This window comes from Cyprinus carpio, chromosome A13, assembly GCF_018340385.1.
Source record: "Cyprinus carpio isolate SPL01 chromosome A13, ASM1834038v1, whole genome shotgun sequence".
Taxonomy (NCBI): Eukaryota; Metazoa; Chordata; class Actinopteri; order Cypriniformes; family Cyprinidae; genus Cyprinus; species Cyprinus carpio.
Window position 1 is genome coordinate 25,811,052 of NC_056584.1, and position 13,229 is coordinate 25,824,280.

The window sequence follows — 13,229 nt, forward strand, 5'->3', positions numbered from 1 at the left end:
AATAGATTTTTTTTTAACAATGTAAAGTTCTTTGCCTTGCTCAATTTAATGCATCCTTGCAGAATAAAATAATTAAATTCTTAAAAAAAAAAAACTATATCTGATTGACCTTAAACTTATGAACAGTAGTGTAAAGGGAAAAAAACACTTGGGTTAATGTTTTACGTTAATGTGTGTGTTTTTGGCTTGCTGATTTATAATGAAAAAACGCTTAGATTTTAACTAAATTAAAGATCAAACTATCTTTTGATTCAAGTACAACCTCATCTACAGTTCTTTCTCTTAGAGAAGAATAGCTCAATGAAATCCATTCAGACAATACCTTCTTAATAAACTTGCAGCAAATTAAACTATTAATGAAAGTGATTCACTCAGTACTGTTTCTTCAACACAGAGATGTTCTGGTTTATCTTCAACAGCCACTGACTCTCAGATCAATAACAAAATGTAATGGCAATCAAAGCTCACTGAGCCTAACATTATTTGCATGGCTTATTTCACGGCATGGAAAACTAGACGATAGGCAAAGATGCTCACTCTTATCTGTCCAAAACATGTTTTCATCTCGTCGGTGGATAGATCCTTTATTTAGCAACCCCACTCAATCAAAAAGTAGACAAATATAGTGAGTCCTAATGTAAACATAAAAGTTCCAAAGGAAAAAATGAGCTGCACTTTTAAAAGACCTAATGGAGTTCTCAAAGTCAATGAAAGTAGACACAAATACAGGTACGTTAATAGTTAACAAACAGTAAGAGCATAAAACTAAAAATGAATATGGATACCCAGTTAACAGGGGCTGCATCCGAAAACTTAGGCAGGTGACGTGCTGCCTCGCTGCCGTATCAGGCAATGACTTTGCAGGCAGCGTTTTTGCACGAAGGCACCTCACGAAACTGATTTTGGACAGGCTTCTGAGGCAGTGTAACGGTTAAATGATCTACAGCTAAATATAGAGAGCTTCGGTCATAACTAAGTGGATATTTCATTACTGCAATATTAATTTCTCGCTAGAAATTACATCAAAAGTGGAAAACTTTGATCAAAAACAAACATTTACGCACAAACTGACCACCGACCGCAACTTTCGCAACTTTTTTTTTTTTTTGGCTTAACTGTCACGAAATGGAATGCACAGGATTGTGGGATATCAAAGGCAGCGAAGGATACATCTATGCTGCCTTCAAAAATCGGCCAGATGAAGGCATCTCAGGAGACAGGAACTGAAGCTAACACTGAATTCGGATGTGCCTTGAATGTGTCCTCCGAAGGCAGCATTTTTCAGTTTTCGGATGCAGCCAGGGAATATTCTCAGGAGTTTGGCTAATGTTGTGACAATGTTCTCTCAAAGTTATGAACACATGCATATAACATTAATAGAATATTTGTTCAAAGTTATCTGCTTTAATAATTTTCTTGAATAATTAGCACAAAAATGTTATCTATACTTCGTTAATGGAACATTTTATTTCTGAATTTATTAGTTGGATGTTCATGTAATGTTTTTTAAACGTTACAAATTGTCAAATATAACACTTATAACAATGTTTGCATGCTCATTTAACATTCATATGACTAAGAAAAAATGTTTTGAACGTTTAGAGGACATTCAGAAATAACGTTGTCACGACTAAATGAAATATTGGCAAAACGCTCTTAGAACATTAATCATATTAGCTGGGAAATTATCTGGGGACATCAGACAACTCTGTTCACAGTGAACCGTTTTGGTGCATGTCTCTCAAAATACTACCTCGTCAAGGACAGCTCTGTTCACAGCGAACCATTTTGGTGCATGTCTCTTTAAATGTTAATGAGCTACTGCTCACCCCGCCCCTCAATTCCATTTTTTGTGTATTCGGTGGCACGTAACCATCAAAAACAAAACAAGTTCACTGCGTCTTGAGTGGCTCTGATGTCGGGAGAAAATTAAGATTCTTAAGGTTCACTTTTACATCTAGCTACAAAACACCTGCATTGCTTACAAGACGTTGTTGTTGCTACAGCTGCTCGAGCGCGGAGATAATGGCAGACAGCGTACAACTGACTGAGGGCGGAAATATGCTAATACTGAACAGTCCGTCAGCGGTCATGGGTGGGGCCTGAACAGTATGACAGCATACAGCTCAGAAAATCAAAACTGCTTGATAATTGAGGTTTTTGAGGGGTAAAAAAAAAAAAAAAGAGAGAATGAATGATTTTTATCATTATAGAGTGGTTGTGTCCACACACTGCTAAGACACATTATATGCAAACACCATGTAAAAGTGAATTTTGCATCCGATGTTCCCTTTAATAATGTTTTCAAAACTTATTATTTACACATTGTACATGGAACGTTTTAATTCTGAAACGTTTTAGTTGGATGTTTGTCTAACATTTACAAAATGTTACTACATGTACAGAAAGTTTAAAGGGGTCATATGATGTTGCTAAAAAGAACATTATTTTTGTGAATTTAGTGTAAGGCAATGTGTTTACATCGTTTAAGTTTTAAAAAATATTATTTTTCACATACTGTACATTATTGTTGCTCCTCTATGCCCCGCCTTTCTGAAAGGTGTCCATTTTTGCTCATTGTTCTGAAAAGGGAGGTGTGCTCTGATTGGCCAGCTATCCAATGCTTTGTGATTGGCTGAATACCTCAAGCATGTGACGGAAATGTTACGCCTCTTACCAGGTTCAAAAAACTTTCCTCCGTAAAATGTGTTGCACACACTCGAATATTTGGACAATGAAACACACAGTGTCTCCACGACATGGCAGCAGCGGTAACAATACTACAGTGAGAATTAAAGTTATTCCTTCTTTCTTTGCATGAACATTTGGGAAGTGTTATGCAAATCTTCCCACACAGTGACGTAGACATGGGGGGGCGTGTCTGAACGAGGCGTTTTATAAAGAATATCTCTTTGGGTTTGAGACTTTAATATTTGCGACTTTACGGATCTTCTGTTTGCACAAACAGCTTTTAACACTCCAAAAATCGCATCATATGAATGTTAAGGAACATTCAAAAGTAACGTTTTCATAATGTTTGCAATGGAACATTCCCTTAACATTTATATAACCAAGATAACATTCAGAAATAACATTTTCACAACAACACAGCTCAGATCATTTGGCCTGAGAAATGTTCATATTGAAACTTTTGATTGCACACTTTGAGCACAATATGAGACATTAAAATAGTTTGACACATTTGACATCACTGGGGCCAAATGTGCAAAGTCTCGATTTGCTCTCCATTTAATCTCAGTGCCGTCCAGGAGGAACAGTCGAGATACTAGAGATCTGGTTTGTGATTCTTATGCACGTCCTTAAGTGAACAGCAGCTAATTATAAACAAGCGATCGGGTTATTTTCGCCACGTTATGCAGCCTGTCACATGATAAATTATCTTCAGTAAGCCATTGAAAACATATAACAATAGTTCATATGAGCTTGCTGAAAGGACCCGTAAGCACATGCCTTCAGTCACGTGCGGCGGCCGCTGCAGTCGCTCTGGGAGAACAGAGGGGGTTGTTTGTACAGAGACAGCGGCTGTGTTGGGTTTGTTCGAGTGGTAAACATGCAGTAAAGCACCTGCTGACCACATACTGACAGACCGGTGTCGACCCCGCTGTCCTCTCGGCTCCTGTGTGTGAGAACCCCAGTGAGGCCGCCTGGCTGTTTAATCACAGCTAATTGTGAACAACTGGCTAGTTTATGTGTGTGTGTGTTTAAGGTGGACAATGGTAATGTGCACATTCTGCCACTCTCTGTAAATTCCGGCTAATGTGTGAAGGGTTAATGAGGGGGTCTAATCCAAAACAGCCTCAGCTGGGTGGCAGAATGGCTTTGCGCCTCCTTTACTGCCTAAAGACTGATTGACAGCATGCTGATACCCTCCTGATGTGGCTGCTGGTCAAATTCAACCCATTCTGTCTCCTAAGGTGTCAAAAATTGAAGCGTGGTCACTTACAGCATTAAGATGCTAAAGGTATTCCTAAGCGTCGATCAACTGCTTGCCTGATGCTTTTGATCAAGATGCATGTACGCAGCCAACAGGGAATGTTCTCACTAACTGTCACTAAGAATGTTTTGTCCTAACATCAATATAACTTTTAAAACACGTTAAAGTAATGTTTGTGGAATGCTCATATAACTTTAACTCTTTCCCCGCCAGCCATCACTATTTTTGATCATTTTCACAAAAGTTTAAGAACCAGAATATTTTGTTGTATAAATATATCTGAACATGCAATTATTATTTTTTTTTAATCGACACGTCAATATGGGTAGGTTTCATGAAAAAAGCAAAGGAAAAAAAAAACATGGATGGATGGATGGATGGATTAGATCGCTTCCACCACCATATCTTAAGCTTGCACGATCCTATACCACTTCCTGGATCATAATTTCATTTAGGTACATTAGGCATTTTTTATTTATATGCTGTTTAATGTTTGATGGTTGCATTATTTTGCATATCCATCTGCTTACATACGCAATAGTTTTTTTCTACTTCCTGCCAAGTTTCTATTCAGACGTTCAGTACTTTTTCCGAAGATGTGTAATGGCGCCCCCTACAGTACACCAGTGAAAACACAGAAAGCCAGAAAATTCCGTCAGTGACGGATGAGGGAAAATTCTGTTAATGGTGGGGAAAGAGTTAATATTTGACATATATTCTAATAATGTTGAGAGAAAATGTTTTTAGAAGAACAACATCCTCAAATCGTCCTTATGATGTTATTTGTTACTTTTTTATAACCTTTAAATAATGTTCCAATCACAAGAAGAAACATTCTTAGAATATTAAAAAATTAAAGATCAAAAAATATATTTTGGGTGAAAGTTAGGAAACATTTTTGTAACCTTAATTTAGAGATCCAATCATGACAACACAACACAACTGGACATTTCAATGTTCTTAGAATATTAAAAATAAACATTTAAATAATTTTAGAAATAATGTTAGCAGAATGTTGTAAAAAAGTTTTTGTAACCTTTAAATAACATTCGAATCGTGACAAGAAAACAGGACATTTTCAAAACATTTAAAAAATAATGTTTTTATAAACTAAATGTTTTATCTGAGTAATTCTCTGCATGCATTTGTAAAAGTAGATGTAATTTTTATGTGTATTTATACTTCCATAGATATTTTTGAGTACCTAACCCCACCTCTACCCTAAACCTAACTACTTATCAACAATATAAAATGCATAGCAGTATAAATGGATTATAAATGAGTCGTGTTGCACTCCAAGTGCTCTTAAGTTGTACAATATCGTTATGAAAAGAACCAATCGAAACTTTAAGTTTTAATGGCTAAAAATATCCCCGTTCCTTGAATGTAGTCGCATATCATTCAAAATAAACATTTGAACTTTAGAATGGCGTATTATTGTGAATTATTGTGGCTATTCAAATAACACCACAACATATATGTCATAATGACAATATCATTCTCCAATTCCCATCACGTCTGTGCATTGATGCCAGTGTTTTCTCATTTGAAAATGAGTTCCTAGTTCATTGATACAGCGACACCTTTAGCGTCTTAACAGTGTGCTTGACAGTGCTTCAGTTTCTTGGTAATGAGAAGGGGTTGTCAAATGAGTGAATACCTGGCTGCGGATCTGTTGGCTGGTGTTGGGGGTCAGGTAGTTGTGCTCCAGGTACCACGCTCTCTCCTGATACACCAGACTAGTGCCATGAAGAAGGCAGAACTGTAGGAGAAAATATGCAATAGTGCAACATAAAAAGACACATTAGCAACACAATTTAACACACAGGCTTGATTTGAACATGTTGCTTCTGATGCATATTTAATATTAACAGGTTGCAGTAGTCAGTGCACATTAAATACTCACAATTTATAAAATGTGTTACGTGTAAGTCTGATTCATTTCTCTTAACCACTTCTTTTGGATGGTTTGTTTTAATGAACCGGTTCAAAAAAATAATTGCAGCCGTTCTGTGACAACTCCATGCCATGATATGTCACGCTAAAACATTCAAATAAAGTCAATTTTGTAAACACATAGCTGAATATTACCTTTAAGTTAATGAGGTTTTTTGTCACTCTGTGATCCTGCATTTCGAATGGCATACGATTGACAAATATTGATTAACCTATGTCCTGGACAAGTTTCCTACATTAAAGTTTTGCACCTAAAACACAATACAGACATTGATACACAAACACTGTTTTGTTCTAGGAGTCTAAAATATCTTAAATGGTGAAACAATGTGGTGTCCACAATGGACAGTTTTGAGCGCCACTCTGGACTACATAAAGAGATAATAGACACTGATAGTCATTATAATACGAATGAACACTGAAAACAATGCAACATGCAATGTCACGTGCGTAATATCATGTAGTCACAGGGAGAACATATCCATCCAATCTTTAAAAAAATCAGAAACAACACTGAGGAATCGATTCTTGGAACCAGAGTCAATTCCAAAACTTTTGGAACAGCCCCAGCAGAAACTGCAAATGCAATGCAAACCTATTTATCAACTTGATCGTTTGAAATATAGGCTTATATGAAGTAAATTAAGGGAGTGAATGCTGTCAAGATGCTGCGAATCAAACGCTGTCTGAAAAGTCTGTCAGGCCTGATGCACAAGTTTCACATGCAGAAACAAACAGCACTTTCAATTCAGCAAATCTGACTGGATCCAGACGATTCCAGCGGTTTACAGCTACGGTTTGAGGTTTGGGTTCAACTGGATGTAAATGTTTAAGTTTGCAATCCCCCGCTGACAATCGTTTTTATAATTTACAGCCGTTGTCAAAGAAAATATTCAGTGCAGTAACCCAAAAATGAAGTCAGTTTAGTTTAAATGCTGCTGCTGATGCAAAATCAGCGGACTTTTAACTAAAAGCACATCTGGACTATACTGCATTTATTCTGACAATAAACTACCAGAAATGACAGGAAGAGACCATCTGAATGACATGAAACTACCATCAATGGGTTCGATTCCCATTGAAAGCAAGAACTGATCGAACCTTTAGTGCATAAAAGCGTCTGGCAAATGCATAAATTTAAATATTACCTTCAGAGTGGAAAAATATATAATATATATTATATTCTCAGCACAAGAATATACTGCAAATCTGTTCTCAATGAGATATTGTTTACATGCAACTAAAGGCTGTAATTCACTGCATGAATTTTGCCCAGATTTGTAGTCTGGTGAGTCGACGCTATTTGCCAATACTCAGAGCCAGTCTGCAGATTTTGAGTGATTTAACAGAAAATGTTTCTGCATTCATTTGTTGTGTTCGGAATGACTCTGGTAGTGTGTGATCCTCAGTCAAGTGTATGATGCCTAGTGTTTTTAAAGATTTTAATAGTTGTGTAGTGCATTCCAGCCTTAAGTGCGTCAAACAAAACTCCTACACACATTTCAAAGTTTCAGCGACATGAACTTGACAGATTTTGGCAGATCAAACATTCATTATTGCCATTTTGTTTCCCGGTGGACTGATAAAAATGTGCACCCTGACTCCTGGAATCCGTTTAAAACCAATCAATCCCAATTTCTGCCACTGTTTTCGTGTGCAATACGCACCAGATAGTCTGTGAATGGCGTGTCACCATATAAGGCTGAGAGCATTCAGTATCAGCACAGTGCAAGGCCAAAAAATGTAAGTGGAAAATACTTGCTGACCACCGTGTATGTTAAGTTATTTATTTTCCATATCTGAAGGACCCTACACAAGCTGTAGCCCTCTTCACGTGCATCAACTTGAGTGAGTACAGGATGTTATACAGAAGATGAAGGGGATGGAAAAACAGAAGCGGTACGAGCTAATATCTCTTCTCCTCAGAGGTGAGGTAGCAACCAAACCACCTAGATACATCAAAGAGCTGGACAGGAAAAAACAGAGCATGCAAAGCAATCGGTTGTAAAGCATGGACACTAAGAGGAATAATATAACCTTTGACCTGTAGCAAGCCGTGCACCGTAAAGCAAAATAAACATATAGAGGCACATGATCTCTCTGGCTGTCATTCTTTGTGTTCTGCTCCCTTCCTCATATGGAAAGCAGAGAATCAATGGCTTATCGCAGAGCCATTGAGTTTCTTATCAGGCCACACCGAACGAGGGTTCGTCTGAAATGGAAGTCACCTTGTTAGCGTGTCAGCTATGGGAACTGAAACCATGCGCATCACGCACAATCATCAGAACAAATGAATAGTAATTATTAAAAGCTTAAAGACCCCAAGAAATGACTTGACGAGAGTAGTTTCCTTTCCTATTTTGAAATAGGAAGATTGAAACAATAAACTGCCAGTATGCTTTAGTCACGTCACCGCCATGAACTATGCTTTACTACTTACTAGTTAGAAACAGCTGATATCGGAAGGAATATTTTCTTCCTAGAATGAAATGCTTTGCTTTTCACAGTTAAAGCCAGGTCAACTTAGTCATTTTTAACCTTTAAAACAGTTAAGTTACACTCAGAGAACAATACTTTCACCAAATCTGTATAAACACACACACACTTATACAATTTAATTAATTTAATTAAATTTTTTTAAAATACACACAGACACACACACAGACACACACACACACACACATTTATACCATTTTTTTATGTATATATAATATGTGTGTAAATGTGTATACACGGACAAACACACACACATTTATACACATATATATATATATTTGAATCAAAAAAACACACATATATATATATATATTTGTATGTATGTATACAACCAACCAACCAATGAATCACAACATTGCAAACTTTGATTTCAAGCAAAAACTTACATGAATTATTTTCTTTAATAACTACATTCACATACAGCACTGTGAATGACAAGCGATGGAGAAATTTAAAACTGTTCATTTTAAAATTTAAATTTCATATTTGTGGTTTATTGCTAAATAAGCATAAAATAAATAAATAGTGTGTATTGCACAGCATTCAATAAGTACTAAGTTAGTTTTCCATTCCAAACAGAAACGTTCCAAAATACTTCTGGTATCTGCACTTTTTGCACTTGACAGATGCTATCTAGAAACAATCAATTTGAAATGTCAAACTGACGTAAGATCACAGAGTCCCATGACTGTGCGAATTGTAAGCATGCTCCTCAGTGCCAATAACAGCAACAGAAGTCTGAAGAAACAGGTGGAAGTGAGGTTTTCCTGTTCCTCACTGGCGCGCTTTGTCTCTCGATCACAGGACTAGTGTGACAGCACACCTCATGACCTGCCAGGAACCAGGTCATTATCTGAGATTTATTTATGCTAGCTGCTCTCCAGAGGACCTGACAGCTGCTGTCAGTGTGTCTGAGATCAGTCCAGTTCTGCTCCGGTGCTCAGCAGCTAATCTGATACTCATATGACTGCAGCGCACATCCTGATACTGCTGCGTCACATCACTGCCGATGACAGTTAATGTGTAAATCCACCGTAAGCCACAACGAATGACTGTTGAAATCATTTTATCATAAAGCTGTCCCATGAAAAGCTGAAACAAATTTCTTAAACAGTTCAACATTTCTGTCACCGTTTACTCACCCTCATGTCATTGCAAACTTGTATGACTTTCTTTCTTTTGTGTAGCACATAAAGAGATCTAAGGCTGAATGTTCACTCTGCTCTTTCTACACAAAGTAAGAGATTTAGACTCTTAAGAGGACAAAAAAAGCACCATAAATGTAGTTCATGCAATATATTCATATTTTCATTTTTGGCTTATCAGTATAAACGCATGACATATTGAATACGAAATATTTTCTGGATATTAAGTAAGAAAAGGTCTGTGGAGGTTTTTCCCCCATTCGTTGTGCAACTGAACAGACTTTTGCAAGCAAAACCACCAACTGTGACTTTTTGGGGCTTTTTGCATAAAAAAAGTTTGTTTTTTGGATTCTGAATGGTTGAAATGGCATTGTTTTTATGGTGTTGTAGGTGGTTGCTAAGGCATTGCTTTGTGGTTAACAGGTTAAGGTGTTTTAGGTGGTTGTGAGGGGATTATTATTTGGTTTTTTGGGTGTTGTAGGTGATTGATAGGGTGTTGCTTTGTGGTTGCTAAGGTGGTAGTTGTTAGAATATTCTAAATGGTTGCAAGGTAAAAGCCAGGTTTAGGTGTTTTAAGTGGTTGCTAGGCTGTTGCTATGCAGTTGTTAAAGTGTTCAAAGTGGTTGCTAGTAGGGCTGCCCCCGACTAAAGATTTTTCTAGTCCATTAGTAGTTGTACATTTAAGCCATTAGTCGACAAATTGCATGCTTAAATTCATTTCATTATTTGTGTATATACTGGGGGTGGAGAACTAAGCCATAATTAGTTTAATTCATAGCCTACCGTATTAAAGGGATACTCCACACCAAAATGAAAATTTTGTCATTAATCACTTACCCCCATGTTGTTCCAAAACAGCGTACGCACTTCTTTGTTAGCCGTGCTGCATGGATGCGCTGTTTTCGTTCAAATCAAAGCGTAAATACACGTAGAAAACGTATCCTTGTATTGCGGCTTCCTAAGAATAGCATACGCAGTTTGTGTTCAGCGGATATCCTCCAAAATGGCACTACGGTGATGTGGACAGATACAGAAGAGATGAATTGTTAAATAAAGTCAGTATTTTTGTTTTCTTCGCATACAAAATGTATTCTCGCTGCTTCATAATGTAAAGTTGAATCACTGATGGCAGATGGACTATTCTGACGATGTCTTTCATACTTTTCTGAAACTTGACAGTGTATTTTATTTGACAGTCTATGGGACAGTCACAAGCCTCCCGGTTTTCATCCAAAATATCTTAAATTGTGTTCTGAAGACGAACAAAGCTTTTTACGGGTTTGGAATGACATGGGGGTAAGTGATTAATGACAAAATTTTAATTTTGGGATGGAGTATAGCTTTTAAGCTTGCTGCAAAGCACCGGCAACAATACTGACTATAAATGTGTCCGAAAAAAATAGCATGGAGATATTTAACTTATTTATGAAAAAACTAGTTCTTTCTGAGTCAGTGTCGGCTGCACAGATGAAGTTGACGATGCTGACTCGCCGTGTCCACAGTACAATGAAGCGCCTTCAGAGAAAAATACACCTTTCATACGGATTACATAATCAGAGAGTATTTGTTTTGAATCGCTTCATTTTAAAGTAGACATTTCAAGCTTTCTACAGAAATATTTCTCATGTCTGTGAGGCAGTAGCCTATAAGCTGAGTTTCAGTCCATTTTTGTGCCCCATTCCAGTTCACGGAGACCGAGACGGCAGAAAGCACATCCTATTTGTTTTCTTTATTTTACAAAAGCACAATGTTTTGTTGTTATTGCGAGTGAAAAGAAATGAAAGTAAACCCTTTACAGTTTCAAATGATGTATTACTCTTATCCGCATAAGTAAAAATGTTGGTGTATTTTAAGTCGTTTCTGCTGTTATCAGGAAAAAAATGACAGTGATCACTCTGGCACCGCCATGTCATGCACAAGCACGCTAACAGCTCCCACACTCCACACAAACACTTGGATACGCACTGAATAGCACACATTTATCTAGGTTATCATTAGATCGAGCAGCCATGTTAAGTTGCTGCTACATGCAAATGATAAGCCATATTTGAGGACGATGAATGATAGGCGAATATTTGGATTTCATGCCATATCTACTGTAATTACTAGCTGTTAATGCTGACAGTTTTTTTTTCTGAGACTAACCAACTAATACATTTTTGGTTAACTAAGCCTCTTCTCATCAACTAACATTTAGTTGACTATTAGGCAGGCAGCCCTAGCTGTTAGAGTATTTTGAATGGTTGTAAAGTATTCTGGGTGGTTGCTTTCTGGCCCAAGTCAAAAGACTGGGGTCTGTAAGCAAAAACCCAGAACACCAAATTATTGTGGTGATGACTTTTGCATGGAAAGCACCACTCTTTTTTTGTAAAATGTAAAAGTGCTTGCTTGTTTTATTATGCTGGCCCTTTACACTAATTTAGCCCCTTTTCTCAGTTTTGCAGCCTGCTTTTTCCAAACACGTGGTTAAGAGTGGAATCCTCTGAAATCTCCCTGCGCCGCTGAGAAGCTCAGTTTATTGTTTTTTGAGTGGGCACGAGGCTGTTGTTGTTGTTTCTGAGAACTTTCCATTGGAACCGGCTGATGAGTCAAAAGACAAAAAGAGTGTCATCAACAAACAGACAAAACAGACAGAACCACAAACATACCTTGGTGAGCAAGGCACAGTCACCTTCCACATTGAAATCTCATTCTCGTACGGCGAGAGCAAACTGCTCCAAGGTCACTGCAGAAATACAATTAGAGAAATTAACTGCATTATAGTGAAATTAGAAGGGGGAGTTGCATTACACATTTTTTCCCTTAGGTCCAAGTTATTTGTATCAAAAACAGTAAAATTACTATTTTTCACCTTCTCCCTGACCCTTAAAATAAAATGAGACACTTTGTCTTTAAGAAACACTCTTTTCACATTTGAAATGAGAAGCAGTGCTTTGATGTACCAAAATCTGCTTCACCCCCGTGCAGATGTTTTCTATCTTGGCAATATTTATTTCAGCTTGAAAGAAGAAAGACCAAAAACAATATAAAACAGAAATGTATTTATCATTCAAATCATCATATTTTGCATTCAGTTAGTCAATTTGCATTCTAGAGTAAGCAAACTACCAAAAATGTGATGTATCTATTTAACTGAAAGGTAGAACTTTCAGGCTAACAAAAATATGTTCTAAGAGCGTTTTTCTAACGTTCAAATTAAGTTACAAAAACATTCTTTTGGAATGTTCCAAAAACATTTTCCCAACATTCCATGTTATCATTCTGCAAACATTCTGGGAATGTTACTTTCGAAGGTTACATTTTGAAACAAGTAGTAACATTTTTAAAAATGTTAGACAAATGTCAAAACGAAGTTGTTGATGTTTTTTGTGCTAACGTTTTGAGAATATTATTAAAGACCAGATAACTTCAAACGAATGTTCTGTTAACATTACTAAAAGAACATTGGTTCATAACTTTAATAGAACGTTGCCAGAACACTAGCTAAAGTTCAGAGAACTTTCCTACAGTCACATTATTGAGAGTAAATGCTTATTCATCTGATCATTCATCATTTATAACTGCACAAATTTCCGAAAGTTACAGTATATTTTCATAGTGCATCAAGCCCTTTTATCTCAAAAGATGAAAGAAAATTTTATTTCTCATGATAGGAGCCTTTTAATGTGTCTTTGTTT

At 36.9% G+C, this 13,229-nt stretch overlaps 1 protein-coding gene across 1 annotated transcript in view; it reads right to left on the minus strand.

Moving 5' to 3' along the window:
• Positions 1-12,220: 12,220 nt before the first annotated feature.
• The window catches only part of acoxl (acyl-CoA oxidase-like), a 31,637-nt gene continuing 30,628 nt past the window's right edge, over positions 12,221-13,229 (minus strand). The window contains exon 17 of the mRNA XM_042769511.1: positions 12,221-12,277. Coding sequence (XP_042625445.1) covers positions 12,240-12,277 — 38 coding nt within the window. The 3' untranslated portion in view covers positions 12,221-12,239. The remainder of the gene's footprint in view (positions 12,278-13,229) is intronic.